This window comes from Aphidius gifuensis, linkage group LG2 (genome assembly GCF_014905175.1).
Source record: "Aphidius gifuensis isolate YNYX2018 linkage group LG2, ASM1490517v1, whole genome shotgun sequence".
In the NCBI taxonomy this organism is placed as follows: Eukaryota; Metazoa; Arthropoda; class Insecta; order Hymenoptera; family Braconidae; genus Aphidius; species Aphidius gifuensis.
In genome coordinates this window covers 23,750,681-23,768,934 of record NC_057789.1, presented here as the reverse complement: position 1 = coordinate 23,768,934, position 18,254 = coordinate 23,750,681, and the positions used below count along the sequence as shown (strand labels likewise).

The 18,254-nt window shown below is 27.1% G+C and overlaps 4 protein-coding genes and 1 long non-coding RNA gene across 5 annotated transcripts; all 5 read left to right on the top strand.

Annotated features, from left to right (window-relative positions):
* The first annotated feature begins 4,471 nt into the window (after positions 1-4,471).
* Positions 4,472-7,545, top strand: LOC122849578 (SET and MYND domain-containing protein DDB_G0273589-like). Its single transcript, XM_044148338.1, has 5 exons — positions 4,472-4,605; positions 4,757-6,049; positions 6,134-6,292; positions 6,367-6,495; positions 6,585-7,545. The coding sequence occupies exons 2-5, from the start codon at positions 5,216-5,218 to the stop codon at positions 6,834-6,836; spliced, it is 1,374 nt and encodes a 457-aa protein (XP_044004273.1). The 5' UTR covers positions 4,472-4,605; positions 4,757-5,215; the 3' UTR covers positions 6,837-7,545.
* Positions 7,546-8,708: 1,163 nt separating this feature from the next.
* LOC122850581 (SET and MYND domain-containing protein 4-like) lies at positions 8,709-10,622 on the top strand. Its single transcript, XM_044149715.1, has 4 exons — positions 8,709-9,839; positions 10,078-10,227; positions 10,308-10,457; positions 10,530-10,622. Exons 1-4 carry the CDS (start codon positions 8,709-8,711, stop codon positions 10,620-10,622), a joined length of 1,524 nt encoding a protein of 507 aa, XP_044005650.1.
* A 1,583-nt stretch (positions 10,623-12,205) lies between these two features.
* LOC122850580 (SET and MYND domain-containing protein 4-like) lies at positions 12,206-13,399 on the top strand. The gene has a single exon (XM_044149714.1). The coding sequence runs from the start codon at positions 12,206-12,208 to the stop codon at positions 13,397-13,399; it is 1,194 nt and encodes a 397-aa protein (XP_044005649.1).
* Positions 13,400-13,475: 76 nt separating this feature from the next.
* Positions 13,476-14,975, top strand: LOC122849612. Its single transcript, XM_044148380.1, has 3 exons — positions 13,476-13,628; positions 13,703-13,852; positions 13,936-14,975. Exons 1-3 carry the CDS (start codon positions 13,515-13,517, stop codon positions 14,185-14,187), a joined length of 516 nt encoding a protein of 171 aa, XP_044004315.1. The 5' UTR covers positions 13,476-13,514; the 3' UTR covers positions 14,188-14,975.
* Positions 14,976-17,223: 2,248 nt separating this feature from the next.
* On the top strand, positions 17,224-17,758 carry LOC122849675. Its single transcript, XR_006373591.1, has 3 exons — positions 17,224-17,324; positions 17,401-17,550; positions 17,635-17,758. It is a non-coding gene; the product is annotated as an uncharacterized LOC122849675 (long non-coding RNA).
* The last annotated feature ends 496 nt before the right edge of the window (positions 17,759-18,254 follow it).

The window sequence follows — 18,254 nt, the reverse complement described above, 5'->3', positions numbered from 1 at the left end:
ACTTCAAATTCTTGAAGCTATTGATATTTAAAACAATTTTTTTTTTTTTTTCAAGAAAATTACATTGCCGAAAATAATCAAAGGAGAATTGAAGCGTATGATGCGGAAAGTCACAGGATGGAAGAAACTTTTCCAGCAAGGAGATAATAAAAAATTAATAACAATTAAGGATGAGTTGAATAGCATAAATGACATGATTCATCAATACATCACTGTTCCTTCTAAAGAAAAATCACGATTGTATTTATTACTCAAAACGTTGTACGATCGGCTACATTCTGTTCATGATATTTACGACTAATTATTTTTCATCAAAAAAAAGAAAGCAACATTCCATTTCATATAATTTTTTACATCGCTGTTTATTTCAGCCAGAAAAAAAAAACAATTAAAAATATGATTAACTAAGCTTTCGGGTGAAAAAAAACAACTTTTATCATTTAATAAGTTGGATGATTTAAATTATTCAAAAAATTACAAACTTTTATAATTGAATTCACGTTTTTTTACTTTAAATAATTAATGAGGTTTTTGGAATAATCTAAAATCTTTTTTAGTTTAAATTCAAAGGATTTTTTGTTTTTTCCAATTACTTTTTAATTTGTAAATTTTAATTGGATTCATAACAAAAAAATAATTAAAACTTGTCATTTTATATCATACATTTTTTATATCGATGTTCATTTTTGATATAATCAGCAAAAAAAACACACAATTAAAAATATATTATTAGTTGAGGTTTAAGGTAAAAAAAAATTAATAACTATTGGCTTTGTATAATTAATGATACCAGAGAGACTTGAATTGTATGACGATAAAATTAGAAGAGTGGCAAAATCTCATCGACCAGGGAGATCTTAAAAAATTGTTAACAATTAAGGATGAGTTGAGTAGCAAGAATGACATGATTCATCAATACATCACTGTTCCTTGTAAAGAAATATCACAATTGTATTCGTCACTTAAAACGTTGTACAATCGACTACATTGTGTTCATGATATTTACGACTAATTATTTTTCATCAAAAAAAAAAAAAGAAAGCCACACTTTATCTTATATATTTTTTGATAAATCGATGATTATTTTCAACCAGAAAAATAAACAATTCGAATATTATTAGTCAAGTTTTCACGTAAAAAAAAAAAAAAAACTTTTCATCATTTGAGTTGGATGATTAAAAGTATCAAAAGGTATGGTTAAATTTAAGATTTTTAAATTTAATTAATTCAAAAGGTTATTGGAATATTTAAAATTTTTTTTGTATGTAAATTTAATAAAAATTAAGTTAAATTTTCGTAATAATTGATAAAGATATAAAATAGATATATTTAAAAATCTTGAGTATTTTGAAGCAACATTAAATGAGAGTATTTTTAAATATATTTAGAAATTAAATAATGAAAACGATTTGAATTGTATTAATACAGATAAAACTAAAATGAATAATTTTGAAGGTCATTGAAAATAGTCACGAAAAATATTATTAAAAGTTTGAAAATAAAAACAAATTAAAAATCGTCGATAATAACCAGAATATAAAAGAAATGACTATATCTGAGGGATGAGATTAGTAAAATAAAATAAATTTTGTTGATGATAATTTTAAGCAAAATAGAAAGATACTTAATGAGTGGATCCAACTCATTAACATGATCATCAATCAGCTAATATATCTTTTTGAAATATAGATGGTTAAATGTTTAAATGATAAAATGTATGTTGGATTGTAAATTTTAAAGAAAATAATTTATATTTTGAAGCCATAATGAATTTCAATTTATAAATATTTGTTTCTATTTGTTATTATGATTTTGAAATATTTTTATGTTTATTTTATTGTTAAATAATTTCATGTATATTTATTAATTATTATGTATTGGGTGTGTTCATTGAAATATCGAAATTTATTATTTTGTTTATTTTTTTCTATTGTATGCCAAAAATACACAGAAAGAAAAGGTAGTCGTAACGAATGAAAATGCTTCTACGCATATTTCCATGATTTCCACCACCACTGGTTACTTGTAAAATAAAATATAAATCTAAAGTGTTGTTAGATCAAGTCAGGCTACCATACATAAACGTGCGAAAATTTTGTATTGGTGACGTGGCAGCTGCTAATTATTTGCCTTGTATAATTATTGAAAATAGTTCAATTCGTAATCTCGATAAACATAATAAAATCATTTTAAACAAGTTTTTTTAGTGACACAGTTTAAACATCAATAAATAAAATTTTGTTGCAATTTTTCCATTTTAATTTTTCAATGAAAAACCATCAAAGTTCAAGTAAGTTTTTCATCCATGTTTTTTATTTTTTATCATTCGTTATTTCAATGAATCATCAATATTGTTTCAATATTATTGACATGATAACAATCAAAAATAAATTTATTTTGTACAGTTAGATAATAATGATAATTTAATTTTGCTTTAATATTATTATTATTTATTTATAAATACAAAATATAAATTGTATGTTGCAGTCATGGATGCTGATACTAAAAGAATAATTCGACAAGAATATTCACTAACGACAACATTTAGAGGTAAATTTGAGGTGGCATGGAAATTTTCAGGTCCACGTATTATAGAGAATTATCATGCAATTATTAAAACAGTTAGTAAAACAATGTACTGGAGAAATATTGGGAACAAAGAATTCCTTACTGCGAAAGATAAAAGTTATTTACGCAAATCAATTAAAGCATACATCAGAAGTATTGCTTCTGCACCAATTGGATCCAGTGAATTGTCATTGGCTTATGAAAATCGTTCAGCTGTATTGTTCGGGGCAGGACTCTATGAAGATTGACATTGAAGGTGCATTGAAGACGGGCTTTCCAGATAAAGCAAAAACAAAATTATTTTTACGCCAATCATTGTGTTTTAAAGCCTTGAATCCAAGCTCAAATATTGAGGAACGCCAGCTATTCCACAAACCACAAAAACGTAAAACTTATACCAGAAATAAAGAATAATAATGCAGTAATAGTTGATGCATCTGATGCAATTGAATTGAAAAAAACAAATGATAATAATCAACATGTTGTTGCAACACGAGACATTGAAACTGGTGAATTTATTTACATTTCTGAGCCATTTGCAGCAACTCCTGCTGATGATTTACGTTTCACTAATTGTTGGCATTGTTGTCGCCAAACTTGGACTGGTATACCATGTAATATTTGTTCAGCTGTCGAATTGAATGTCCAGTATCACAACACTATTCAAAGTTTAACAAAATTCTACCAGGCTGTTCACCAGCAATAAAACTTTTTTCAAAGACACTAAACTCAGTTGGTGGGTTGATTGAATTAAAAAAAAAAGTTGACGATATTGACTCGATGAAAAATAAAGAATTAATATTTACCAATGGAATTCTTGATGTTAATACTATCGATAATTTTTTCAATCTTGATTATTTTAATGCAACACCAAATGAGTGTCATTATGGATATGCATCATTTGTGGTAAAGATTGTTGCAATTTTCGGTCAAAAAACAAATATTTTAGGTGAAAAAATGACCAAGAAAGATTTGATTGATTATAAAGATGATAAATTATTCATTTTGGGAGAATTATTATTGCGTTATTTACTGATCAATACTCGCCATCGTCAATCGGTATGTATATATAATTAATTTATAATAATTATTGTTAATTATTCCCGTGTTCATAATAATAATTATTTTTTTTAAACAAAATTTATCAGATGACGAAGAAAGAACGTGATAGTAGTGTTGTGTTATCAAATACCATGTTACCATTTTGGAAGATAATAAAACCAAGCTGTGATCCCAATGTCAATTGGACTTTTGTTGGTTCAAATGTTGGGTATTATGCTACCACACCAATCAAGCAAGGAGAACCGGTATTTATTGATGTTTTTTAATAATTATACTTTTTTTATCTTTTTTAGATGTTAATAATGAATAATAATTATAAATTTATTTTTAGATTTTCTCGAGTTGACCGATATGTTAAATTCGAAGGATTTTATGGTGTTCCTGTATCATATGAATGTTGAAAATTGGACTACATTCTCTTCATGATATTGACGAGTAATTTATTTAATCACAAAAAAGAAAGCAACGTTCCATTTTTATTCCATATTTTTACATTGATGTATTCTTTTCTTATTAAAAATATTATTAGTTAAGCATTCGAGTAAAAAAAAAAAACTTTTATGATTTTTAAATTCAATAAATTCATGAGGTTCTTTGCAAATTCAAGAGATTATTGTGTTTTTGTTTAGTTTATAATTAATCATAATTTTTCAATTGGTATTCATAAAAAATGAATAATTGAAAGCTGTTTTTGTTGGTTTTTTTTTTTTTTTTTTTGTTTCTTTTTCCATTGAATTCGTAAATTTTAAACTACTATAAAAAAAGAGAGAAAAAAAAAAGAGACGGATTGGCGCTAGCATCGCTTGAGAACCATGATGTATTTCATGCAATTTCATGTATATATAGAGCATAAAAAAATGTGGTGATTGTCATTGATTGTCATTTTATTTTTATCGTCTATTTATTTATTAAGTTGACCGACAATTGAAAAATTAACATGTGATTTCAGTGACAAGAAAGACCATCGAAAACCAAGTAAGTTTTTTATCCATGTTCTTGATTTTTTTAACAATTATGTTTAACAATCAAAAATAACCTCATTTTGATTCATAATTATATAATAATGATAATTAAATTTTGATACACCTAAATAAAAATATGAATTGTATAAACTGTTTGTTGCAAGTATGGATCCTGATGCTATAAAAAATGTTCGACATCAATATGCACAAAAGACAACATTTAGAGATAAATTTAAAGTGGTATGGGATAACACAGCTCAATATAATGACATGAATACTGGTAATACTAAAAAAATAGTAAGTCACTCAATACTCTGGAAAAAAGTTGGGAACAAAGAATTTACTGCTGCAAAAAAAGAAAATTATTTGCGCAAATCAATTGAAGCATACACCAAGAGTATTGCTTTTGCACCAGTTGGATCCAGTGAATTATCATTGGCTTATGCAAATCGTTCAGCTGTATTGTTCAGGGCAAGACTCTATGAAGATTGTTTACTTGACAGCTAGAACCGTTCAAATTGAAAATAGGCTATCCAGATAAATTAAAAACAAAATTATTTTTACGCCAATCATTGTGTTTCAGAGCATTGAAACCAAACTCAGAACTTGAACCAAGTATTTCAATGGCTAATGCAATGCAATGGCTTCCTGATTTAAAGATGAACAATCCAAAATACGACATCATCAAAGAGTATCCAAAGATGATCAATGATCTTAAAGAACCACGTAAAATTATTAAATTAATACCAGAAATAAAAAATGATAATGCAATAATAGTTAGTGCATCTGATGCCATTGAATTAAAACAAACTAACGAGAATAATCAACAAGTTGTTGCAACAAGAGACATTAAATCTGGTGAATTTATTTACATTTCTGAGCCATTTGCAGCAACTCCTGGTGTTGAATTACGTTTTACTAATTGTTGGCATTGTTGTCGTTCAACTTGGGCTGGTATACCATGTGATAATTGTTCAGCTATCATATATTGTTCCGATATATGTAAAAAAAAAGCATGGGATAGTTATCATTATACTGAATGTTTAGTATTGGGAGAACTTTTCCAACATCCCAATATACCTACATCGTTGATTCTGCCAGTAAAACTCTTTTTGAAAACATTAAACTTAGCTGGTGGTTTGCTTGAATTAAAAAAAAAAGTTGACGATATTGACTCGATGAAAAATCAAGGATCGATATTGACCAATGGTATTCTTGATGTTAACACGGTTTCTAATGTTCATCTTTTAGATTATTTTAAACCAACATCAAATATTTGTCGTTTTGAAATAGCATTACTTCTGGTAACGATTGTTTCAACCCTTTGTCAAAAAACAGATATATTAGGTAAAAAAATGACAGCTAAATATTTGGTTGAAAATAAAAATGAAAAAGTATTAATTTTAGGAGAATTAATATTGCGTTATATGATGATTGTCTTTCGCAGCGGTGAAGTGGTACGTATACAAATAATTCGTTAATAATTGTTAATTATTTTTGTATTCATAATAATAATTATATTTTTAAACAAAATCTATTAGACGATGAAAAAAAAATCTCGTAGTAATGTTGTGTTATCAAATACCATTCTACCATTTTCGAAGATAATAAAACGAAGCTGTGATCCCAATGTCTACTGGACTCATGTTGGTTCAAACGTTGGATATTATGCTTGCAAACCAATCAAGCAAGGAGAACTGGTACGTATTGATGTCTTTACATAATTATACTTGTATCTTTTCTTTTGATTTTGATAATTATTAATTCATTTCAGCTATTTTTGAGTACTACTGATACATATCATATGACTCCAAAAAGTGAACGGTATGCACGATTGGGACCATGCCAATGTAAAGCATGTGTTGGAAATTGGCCAACTGTGGAACATCTTCCGTCCTACCAGGTATTTGTTTTATTGCTTGTTTAAATCTTTGGATTCTTGAAGCTATTGAAATTTAAAACTACTTTTATTCTTTTATTTTCTTTTTTAAGAGTCTTGCAATTATATTACCGACAACAATCAATAGAGAATTGAATTGCTTGAACGTAAAATTCGAAGAATGGCAGAAGCTTATCCGGCAGGGAGATACTAAAAAGTTACCAACAATTAAGGATGAGTTGAATAGCATGAATGACATGATTCATCAATACATCACTGTTCCTTGTCGAGAAATATCAATATTGTATTCATTTCTCGAAATGTTGTACAGACGACTACATTTTGATCATGATATTTACGAGTAATTATTTTTCATAAAAAAAAAAAAAAACAACGCAACATTTCTAATTCATATATCTTTTTACATCAATGTTTATTTTTAATACATTTATAGCAAAAAAAGTAAACAATTGAAAACATTATTAATTGAGACTTGAGTTCGAAGGTAAAAACAAAAAAAAATTTCATCATTAGACTTGTCTAATTTAGATTTTTTAAAATATTTATAACTTTTATGGTTGATTTTTGAATTCAATTAATTCATGAGGTTTTTGGATTATTCTTTTTATTTTCTTATTATTTTTTTTTTATTCAATTTGAGGAATTTTTGGTTTTTTTATTTAGTTGTAATTCAAGAATTTTCAATTGGTATTCATAAAAAATAAATAATTAAAAGTTGTCTTCTTTTTTTTTTGTTCTTTTTTCCAGTATTCAAAACTGCATAAATAAAACCAGTTTTTTCTTTCTTTTTAAAATCATTTTTTATCATTTATTATTTTTTTTAATTTAATCCCAAAAACAAGAAAAAAAAGTAATGTAATTGATATTAAAAAATAAAATCAGGAATTTGTGTGAATTTTTAATTTGCAACAATTGCTATGGACCTAGAGACTTTTTAAATAATTTATGTTACGATAAATGTAAATTTTAATCGCGAATTTATAACGATATATTATTTTTTTTTTTTATTTTATAGTTTTCATTTAAGGAATAAAAAAAAAATTATCAAATGAATATACTTAAATGATATTTCCCGACATTTCATCTATCTAAATGTTGCCAAACACGACGAAATTTACCACTGACATAATTATTCAAATAAAATATTCAAACAATTCTTTTAATTAAACATACCAGTAGTAGCTTGGACATCATTAAAATATTGATTATTTTTAGTTTTGTAAATTCGTTAGATTGTCTGATTAAAAGCAACAATTAAATAAACTCTTGACAATACGAAAATAATGTAAATAAAGAAAAAATAATAAAAATTAAGCAACATAGTGCACTTCATAAAATAAAAAGGCACGTCTTGACATATGTCAAAATATTTAAACGTATTTAAATATTAGTTTTTAATTTTACTCTATAAAACTTGACCGAATGTTGTTAAAAAAAAAAACAAAACCCAGCTTGGACAATAGACAAACATTCTTCCTTTTCGTTTATAAATGATTTATGGCAAGTCTTAAATATTTCTATATATGGAAATTTAGTTTGACCTCAGCTTCATTTGTACACGGTATTATGGTTATTATCTTTTTATTATCGAAAATAAAAAAGTATCTTTAATTAGTAAAAATGTCAAATGAAATAAATTACTATGAATTTTGTATTTATTGGTGGCGTGGCTGTGCCACATCACAAGCTGATAATTATTGGTTTTGTATAATTGAAAAAAAGAATTCGATTCGTAATCTCAATAAACATTATAATAGGTATCATTTTAATTTTTCAAATATTAAAAATTTGTATTATTAATTTTAAATTAAATATTAAAAGAGATATTAAAATATATCAAGCAGGGTGCTTAGAAACAATACGCCACATCTCTTTTCAATTACACGTTAATTAGGTTAAGTGACAATTAAAAATTAACGTGTGATTTCAGTGACACAGTTTGAAAATCAATAAATAAAATTTAGTTGAAATTTTCTATTTTAATTTTCAAAGAAAAACCATCAAAGATCAAGTAAGTTTTTTATCCATGTTATTCATTTTATCATTTGTTATTTCAATAAATTATCAATATTGTTTATATGTTGTTGACATAATAACAATTAAAAATAACTCTATCTTGTACAATTAGATAATAATGATAATTGAATTTTGATTAATTATTATCATTTGTTATTTATAAATAAATATATAAATTGTATAAACTGTTTGTTGCAGTTATGGATTCTGATGATGAAGAAAATGTTCAACGACAATATTCACAAATGACAACATTTAAAGATAAATTTGAAGTGGCATGGGATTTTAGAGCTCGATATATTGACGTAAATCGTGATAAAATTAATAAAACAGTTGGTCGATCAATGATCTGGAGAGAAATTGGTAACAAAGAATACACTACTGCAAAAAATAAAGATTACTTACGGAAATCAATTGAAGCATACACCAAGAGTATTGCTTTTGCACCACTTGGATCCAAAGAATTGTCATTGGCTTATGCAAAACGTTCAGCTGTATTGTTCAAAGCAAGACTCTATGAAGATTGTCTTCTTGACATTGAACGTTCATTAAAAACAGGCTATCCAGATAAATTAAAAACAAAATTATTTTTACGTCAATCATTGTGTTTCATAGCATTAAAACCGAGCTCACATATTGAAACAGGTATTTCAATGGCTAATGCAATCCAGTCGCTTCCTAATTTCAAAAAAAATAATTCAAATTACAACATCAAAGATGAATATTCAAAGATGATTAATGAACTTAAAGAACCACGTGAAATTATTAAATTTATACCAGAAATAAAAAATGATAATGCAGTAATAGTTGGTGCATCTGATGCAATTGAATTGGAAAAAACAAATGATAATAATCAACATGTTGTTGCAACAAGAGACATCAAATCTGGTGAATTTATTTATATTTCTGAGCCATTTGCAGCAACTCCTAGTTATGAACTACGTTTTACAAATTGTTGGCATTGTTGTCGCCAAACTTGGGCTGGTATACCATGTGATAATTGTTCAGCTATCATATATTGTTCTGATATATGTAAAAAAAAAGCATGGAATAGTTATCACAATATTGAATGTTTACTATCAGAACAACTTTGGAAGTTCGACAAAATTCTACCAGGCCATTTATCAACAGTAAAACTTTTTTTGAAGACACTCAACTTAGCTGGTGGTTTGCTTGAATTAAAAAAAAAAGTTGACAATAGTGACTCGATGAAAAATGAATTAATATTTACCAATGGGATTCTTAATGTTAATACCATCGATAATTTTCTTAATCTTGATTTTTTCGAAGCAATATCAAATAAGTGTACTTTTGAAATTGCATCATTTGTGGTATTTATTGTTGCGATTTTCGGTCACAAAACAGATATATTAGGTAAAAAAATGACAATGGAAGATATGATAAAAAAAAAAAATGAAAAAATATTAATTTTGGGAGAGTTATTATTGCGTTATTATCTGATTGATTTGCACCATGGTCAATGGGTACGTATATACAATAAATCTAATAATAATTGTTAATGGTTTTTGTGTTAATAATAATTATTGTATTTCAAACAAAATTCATCAGTTCTTCGTTGATACCAATGTTGATTGGTCAACAGTCATGTTACCATTTTCGAAGATATTAAAACTAAGCTGTGATCCTAATGTCGATTGGACTCATGTCGGTTCAAATATTGGATATTATGCTTGCAAACCAATCAAGCAAGGACAACCGGTACTTATTGATGTTTTTTAATAATTATACTTAAATTTTTTGTTTTTAGATTTCGATAGTAATTATAAATTTAATTTCAGATTGTCTCAAATCGTTTTGTTACTTACCATACATCATCTAAAACTGACCGATATATTGTATTTGAAAAATTTTTTGGTCTCCCTGAATCATGTGAATGTACAGCATGTGTCGAAAATTGGCCGACTATAGAAGATCTGCCATCTTACAAGGTATTTCATCAATTGTTAAATACTTCGAATCTTATTGCTATTTATAACTATTTTTATCTTTTTTTCCAAGAGTATGATATTGCCGACAAGGATCAAGAGAGAGTTAAACTGTATGACGCTAAAATTCAAAGAGTGGATACAGCTCATCGACCAGAGAAATCCTAAAAAATTATTAACACTTAAGGGAGAACGGTACGTATCATATCAACCAAAAGTTTTGTCCCTGAGCTCTATTTTTTGCCTGTACCAAAACCAGTCGCTGACGTGAAAACTTTTGTTTTTTTTTACCCACACAATTAAAAAAAAATTCACACCTACACAACAAGAGAGATTTGGCAACGCTTGATCTAAGTAGACACGCGTTTTAGAGACGCAGTCGATAATATACCATCAAATTTATAACACGAATCCAATGCGTAGTTGCCATATTTTTGTTGACAAGAAAAAAAAAATGATAAAATTAGCGTTTTTTTTTTTTTTCATTGCTATTTTTTATAAACAATAAGATAGTAACTGACAAAACTAAAACTGTCAATCTGTTCTAAATAATTTCATTTACTTATATTCACAAAAAAACACTATACAAAATAATTCCGGTCTATACTTTTTTTTGCAATAACTACTGTTTTGGAGGGTCATTTTTTCATTACTCCATAAGAGCCCATGTTAAATTTTTTTTTTTATAAACATTATAACTCTTAAACTAAGTCTGTAAGAAACGTAGAAATTTGTTTTAATAGATTCATCATAATTTTAACTATCTAAAAACACAATAAAAAAAGGAGTTTATAATTTCCTTCAATGGGGGCCGTTCTCCCTTAAGGATCATTTGAATAGAATGAATGACATGTTACATCAATACATCACTGTTCCTTGTAAAGAAATATCAATATTGTATATATTACTTGAAAGGTTGTACAATCGACTACATTCTGTTCACGATATCAACGAGTAATTTATTTTTTAACATGAAAAAGAAACCAACATTCCATTTTATGTATATTTTTACATTGATGTATGTTTTTCTTATTAAAAATATTATTAATTGAGTATTTAGGTAAAAAAAACTATTGGATTTTAAACTATTGGATTATTCATTTTGATTTATTACTAAAAAAAGAGAGGAAAAGAAAGAGAGAGATTTATGATACTCATTGGCGCCAGCATCGCTTAAGAACTATCATGTATTTCATGTATATGTAGAGCATAAAAAAAAAAAACCCCAGCAGGTTATCAGATTTTTTTGTTTTATGGCGATTGTCATTTTATTTTTATCGTCTATTTTTAATTAAGTTAATTAAGTTGATCGACAATTGGAAAAATCAACATGTGCTAACTGTGACACAGTTCAAACATCATTAAATAAAACTTTGGTGCAATTTTTTATTATTATTTTTCAAGGAAAAACCATAAAAGATCAAGTAAGTTTTTTGTCCATGTGATTCATTTGACATTTAATAACTTATTTTTTTAATCAATTATTATCAATACTGTTTAAATATTGTTGACATAATAACACATAAAAATAACCCTATTTTGTACAATTAGATAATAATGATAATTTAATTTTGATTTATTATTATCATTATTTATTTATACCTAATAAAAAAATAAATTGTACCTATAAATTTTTTGTTGCAAGTATGGATTCTGATGCTAGAAAGAATGTTCGACGTCAATATGCACAGAAGACAACATTTAGAGAAAAATTTGAAGTGGTATGGGATTATACAGCCCCATATAATGACATGAATGCTGGTAAAACTGAAAAAACAGTTGGTCAATCAATGATCTGGAGGGAAGTTGGTAACAAAGAATACACTACTGCAAAAAATAAAGATTATTTACGCAAATCAATTGAAGCATACACCGAGAGTATTGCTTTTGCACCACTTGGATCCAAAGAATTGTCATTGGCTTATGCAAATCGTTCAGCTGTATTGTTCAAAGCAAGACTCTATGAAGATTGTCTTCTTGACATTGAACGTTCATTAAAGGCAGGCTATCCAGATAAATTAAAAACAAAATTATTTTTACGTCAATTATTGTGTTTCAAGGCCTTGAAACCAAACTCAGAACTTGAACCAAGTATTTCAATGGCTAATGCAACACAATGGCTTCCTAATTTAAAAAAATATAATCCAAAATACGACATCATCAAAGAGTATCCAAAGATGATCAATGAACTTGAAGAACCACGTGAAATTATTAAATTTATACCAGAAATAGAAAATGATAATGCAATTATAGTTGGTGCATCTGATGCAATTGAATTGAAAAAAACAAATGAAAATAATCAACATATTGTTGCAACAAGAGACATCAAATCTGGTGAATTTATTTACATTTCTGAGCCATTTGCACTAACTGTTAGTTATGAACTACGTTTTACTAATTGCTGGCATTGTTGTCGTTCAACTTGGGCTGGTGTACCATGTGATAATTGTCCTACTATCATATATTGTAGTGACACATGTAAAAAAAAAGCATGGGATAGTTATCATAATATTGAATGTTTGGTATTAGGAGATCTTTTAAAACCAGATGCATTAACTACAGAGTTTATTTTGCCAGTAAAACTTTTTTTTAAGTCACTAAACTTGGCTGGTGGTTTGCTTGAATTAAAAAAAAAAGTTGACGATATTGACTCGATGAAAAATCAAGGATCGATATTGACTAATGGTATTCTTGATGTTAATACATTTGATAATTTTCATCTTATAGATTATTTTAAACCAACATCAAATATGTGTAGCTCTGAATTAGCATTTTTTGTGGTAGTGCTTGTTCCAATCCTTTGTCAAAAAACAGATATATTAGGTAAAAAAATGACAGCTAAATATTTGATCGAAAATAAAAATGAAAAACTCTTAATGTTGGGAGAATTACTTTTGCGTTATATGATGATTGTTAATCGCAGTGGCCAATCGGTAATTCATTAATTTATTAGTAATTGTTGATTATTTTTGTGCTCATAATAATAATAATATTTTTCGAAAAAAAATTTATTAGATGATGAAAAAAGAACCTGATAGTAGTGTTGTGTTATCAATTACCATGCTACCATTTTTGAAGATAATAAAACCAAGCTGTGATCCCAATGTCAATTGGACTTATGTTGGTTCAAATGTTGGATATTATGCTGTGAAACCAATCAAGCAAGGAGAACTGGTACTTATTATTGGCTCTACATCTTATACTTGTATTTTTTTTCTTTAGGTCTTAATATTATAAATTTATTCTAGATACTTGGGAGTGCTACTGGTTCATATCATATGTCTTCAAAAATGGACCGATATACACGATTAGGACGCTCTACTGATGATCCTCAACCATGTAAATGTAAAGCATGTGTTGAAGATTGGCCAACTATGGAACATCTTCCTTCCTACAAGGTACTCTTTTTATTAATCTTCAAAAACTGTAAATCTCGAAGCTAGTGATATTTAAAACTATTTTATTTTATTTTATTTTCAAGAGGATTGCACTTATATTGCCAACAAGAATCCAGAGAGACTTGAATTGTATGACGATAAAATTAAAAGAGTGGCAAAATCTCATCGACCAGGGAGATCTCAAAAAATTGTTATCAATTAAGGATGAGTTGAGTAGCAAGAATGACATGATTCATCAATACATCACTGTTCCTTGTAAAGAAATATCACAATTGTATTCGTCACTTAAAACGTTGTACAATCGACTACATTGTGTTCATGATATTTACGACTAATTATTTTTCATCAAAAAAAAAATAGAAAGCCACACTTTATCTTATATATTTTTTGATAAATCGATTATTATTTTCAACCAAAAAAATAAAAAATTCGAATATTATTAGTCAAGTTTTCACGTGAAAAAAAAAAAAAAACTTTTCATCATTTGAGTTGGATGATTAAAAGTATCAAAAGTATCAGAAGGTATGGTTAAATTTAAGATTTATGAATTTAATTAATTTAAAAGGTTTTTGGAATGTTTGAAAATTTTTTTGTTTAAATTCAAGGGATTTATTGTGTTTCTGTTGAGTTTAAAATTGATGATTTTTCAATTGGTATTTAAAAAAAAAAAAAATAATTAAAAGTTGTTTTATTTTTTTTCTTTTCTTTTTCTATTATTCAAGATTGCATGAATTAAAGCAGATAATTTTTTTGTCTTTTTATAATCACATATTGAACTTACCATTGGTTTTTAAATATTTTGTTATATTATAAAATTTAGTTTGATAATTTATCTATTATTTATTAAATAAATTGTTGATATTTTCAGTTATTATTTATATGAAAAAATGAATGTAAAATTAAACATTAAAAGTTATTAAAATTAATTTCATGTTCATTTTTTCATGATTAAATTTTAAAGCACAAATTAAAAATACATTTTAATTTTTAATCCAACTGAAAATACATAGTAAAAAAAATTTTTTGTTTAAACCACAAATTGATAATAAATGTAATCCTAATGCTTGTCATTGATAATATTTTTTTTTATTTTCTGCTTTGAATAATAAAAATTTCAAATAACTAATTGATAAATTTATTCATTATTGAAGAAATAAAAAATTAATTCAACAATTGCATGTAAATACGATTGAATTTTCTTAAAATTATTAAATTTGTAATTTTAGGGTGAATTTTTTATTTTTCATTCATTGCATTTTATATTTTCATTTGATTCCATTGAAAATAGAGTGAGAGAAATTGAGAGAGGTAGAGAGAGACATTGACTCAAAGGCGCTAGCATCGCTCGAGAGAGAGGATGATAATACACATGATTTTTTATTTACATATCTAATATCTATGTATGTAAACCAATGTAAACATAAACAAACAGAGATTTGTTAAATATTTTTCTTTTTGGTTTGTGCGTAGTCAGTACATATAGTGGCCAGGTTGTCAATCGTCAGTTTATTTTAAGAGACAAATTAATTAACATAAACAATAAATCAAAATTAACAATAAATAAATTAAATTGAACATCAATAAAAAATATCAACAATAATAATAGTTTGTTGTGATTGTATGCTTTGTTTAAATAAAGAAGTTTATTTTTTCAAGTAAAAACCATCAAAGATCAAGTAAGCACTCGTTAATTATTTTTGTTCTCCTTTTTTTTTTATAAATTATTAATATTGTTTAAATATTATTGACATTTTAACAATCAAATATATAGCTTTATTTTGTAGAATATTATTATTATTATTATTATTATTATTATTATTATTATTATTCACTAAGAATAAATAGTATACCTAAATTATAATTTTTGTTTTTACAATAAGAAATAACCTTATTTTGTTTTGATTGATTATGATAATTATTTATTTATAATCAAAAAATGAAAAATGTATAAACTGTTTGTTGCAGGTATGAATTCTGATGCTATAGGAAATATTGATCGTCAATATGATCAAAAGACAACATTTAGAGATAAATTTAAAGTGACATGGAATTTTTCAGCTCAGTATATGACAATTAATCATGAGAAAATTAATAAAACAGTTGGCCAATCAATGATCTCGAGAGAAATTGGTAACAAAGAATACACTGCTGCAAAAAATAAAGATTATTTACGCAAATCAATTGGAGCATACACCGAGAGTATTGCTTTTGCACCACTTGGATCCAAAGAATTGTCATTGGCATATGCAAATCGTTCAGCTGTATTGTTCAGGGCAAGACTCTATGAAGATTGTCTTCTTGACATTGAACGTTCATTAAAAGCAGGCTATCCAGATAAATTAAAAACAAAATTATTTTTACGTCAATCATTGTGTTTCAAGGCCTTGAAACCAAACTCAAAACTTGAAGCAGATATTTCAATGGCTAATGCAATGCAATGGCAACCTGACTTGAAAAAATATAATCCAACATACGACATTACCAAAGAGTATCCAAAGATGATCAATGATCTTAAAGAACCACGTGAAATTATTAAATATATACCAGAAATAAAAAAAAATAATGCAATAATAGTTGATGCATCTGATGCAATTGAATTGAAAAAAAATCATGAAAATAATCAACATATTGTTGCAGCAAGAGACATCAAGAGTGGTGAATTTATTTACATTACTGAGCCATTTGCAGCAACTATTAATAAAAAACTACGTTTTACAAATTGTTGGCATTGTTGTCGTTCAACTTGGGCTGGTATACCATGTGATAATTGTCCAAACGTCATTTATTGTTCTGACATATGTAAGAAAAAAGCATGGGACAGTTATCATAATCTTGAATGTTTGATATTAGGACACCTTGTTGAACCTGAAGAAATGGATACACAAAAATATTTGGCTGTCAAACTATTTTTGAAGACACTGAACACGGTGGGTGGGCTAACTGAGTTAAAAAAAAAAATTGATAATATTGACTTGATGAAAAATAAAGAATTAATATTTACCAATGGAATTCTGAATGTTAATAGTGTCGATAATTTTCTTACTCTTGATTATTTCAAAGCAACATCAACTGAGTGTACTTGTGATTTTGCATTATTTGTGGTATTGACTGTTGCAATCTGTGGTCACAAAACAGATATATTTGGTAAAAAAATGACAATGAAAGATTTGATTAAATATGAAAGTGAAGAACTATTAACTATGGGAGAATTATTATTGCGTTATATGATGATTGTTAATCGTAGTTGTCACTTGGTATGTATATCATTAATTTAATAATTATTGTTTATTATAATTATTATATTTTAAACAAAATTCATCAGTTCATAGTTGATGGTGATGTTGAGTCGTCGAGTATCATGTTACCATTTTCGAAGATATTAAAACCAAGCTGTGATTCTAATGTCGAATGGTTTCCTCTGGGGTCAAATGCTGGATATTATGCTATCAAACCAATCAAGAAAGGACAACCGGTATTTATTGAAATCTTTGAATAATCATACTTAATTTTTTTTTTAATTTTGATAATAATTACGAATTTATTTTCAGATTCTCGAGAATATTCTTGGTTCCTATCATACAAAACCTAAAAGTGAACGATATATTGGATTCGGGAGCCTCAGTAATGATCCTCTATCATGTGATTGTACAGCATGTGTTGAAAATTGGTCAACTATTCATTCTCTTCCATCTTATGAGGTAGTCATTTTATTGCTTGTTTGAAACTGTAAATTCTTGAAGCTATTGATATTTAAAACGATTTTTATTATTTTTGTTTTCAAGAGTCTTGCAATTGTATTGCCGACAGAAATCCAGAAAGAATTACATTGTAGGACATTAAAATTCGATAAGTGGCATGATCTCATCAACCAAGGAAATCCTAAAAACTTTTCGACAATTAAGGATGAGCTGAATAGCATAATAGTATATTATGTATCGAGTGCGAACAGTAGGTGGTTCACGCACGAGCATGGAGAGATGAACGAAGTACAGGAGAGGGGATAGCGAGTGGATTCTTAGCGAAGGGGAATCGGAAGACGAGGCAAATAAAGGAGATTTCACGCAATCCGACTCTCCTGGCCTGAGTGAAAATCTCTTCAACAGTGTGAAATCACCTACTTCGCACGAAATTACGCCTACACTTGATTTTTCTTTACAAAAGATTAAGAAAATACCACGCAATAAATATTACAATATGCGGGGAATTAAAGCGGGTCAGGGGTGCAACATAGCTGCAGTCCAGGGCGAGCAGCCCTGGCGAGGTCCAGGGCGGCAGGCAGCCCTGGCAGTTTCGAAGGGCGGAGCCTCGTCACGAGAAAGTCTGGGGGTGAAACACATAAATAAAATAATTAATATGATTATATAATAAAAAGTATTTAAAAAATAAAAACAACAATTTTATA

Excerpts from the sequence above, each read along its gene's own strand:
- LOC122850580 (XM_044149714.1), top strand. The coding sequence starts at position 12,206 with ATGAATGCTGGTAAAACTGAAAAAACAGTTGGTCAATCAATGATCTGG.
- LOC122849612 (XM_044148380.1), top strand. The coding sequence starts at position 13,515 with ATGCTACCATTTTTGAAGATAATAAAACCAAGCTGTGATCCCAATGTC. Across the intron at positions 13,629-13,702 it reads CAATCAAGCAAGGAGAACTG|ATACTTGGGAGTGCTACTGG; the intron begins GTACTTATTATT and ends AATTTATTCTAG. Across the intron at positions 13,853-13,935 it reads AACATCTTCCTTCCTACAAG|AGGATTGCACTTATATTGCC; the intron begins GTACTCTTTTTA and ends TTTATTTTCAAG.
- LOC122850581 (XM_044149715.1), top strand. The coding sequence starts at position 8,709 with ATGGATTCTGATGATGAAGAAAATGTTCAACGACAATATTCACAAATG. Across the intron at positions 10,228-10,307 it reads CAATCAAGCAAGGACAACCG|ATTGTCTCAAATCGTTTTGT; the intron begins GTACTTATTGAT and ends ATTTAATTTCAG. Across the intron at positions 10,458-10,529 it reads AAGATCTGCCATCTTACAAG|TATGATATTGCCGACAAGGA; the intron begins GTATTTCATCAA and ends TTTTTCCAAGAG.
- LOC122849578 (XM_044148338.1), top strand. The coding sequence starts at position 5,216 with ATGGCTAATGCAATGCAATGGCTTCCTGATTTAAAGATGAACAATCCA. Across the intron at positions 6,050-6,133 it reads TCTTTCGCAGCGGTGAAGTG|ACGATGAAAAAAAAATCTCG; the intron begins GTACGTATACAA and ends AAAATCTATTAG. Across the intron at positions 6,293-6,366 it reads CAATCAAGCAAGGAGAACTG|CTATTTTTGAGTACTACTGA; the intron begins GTACGTATTGAT and ends AATTCATTTCAG.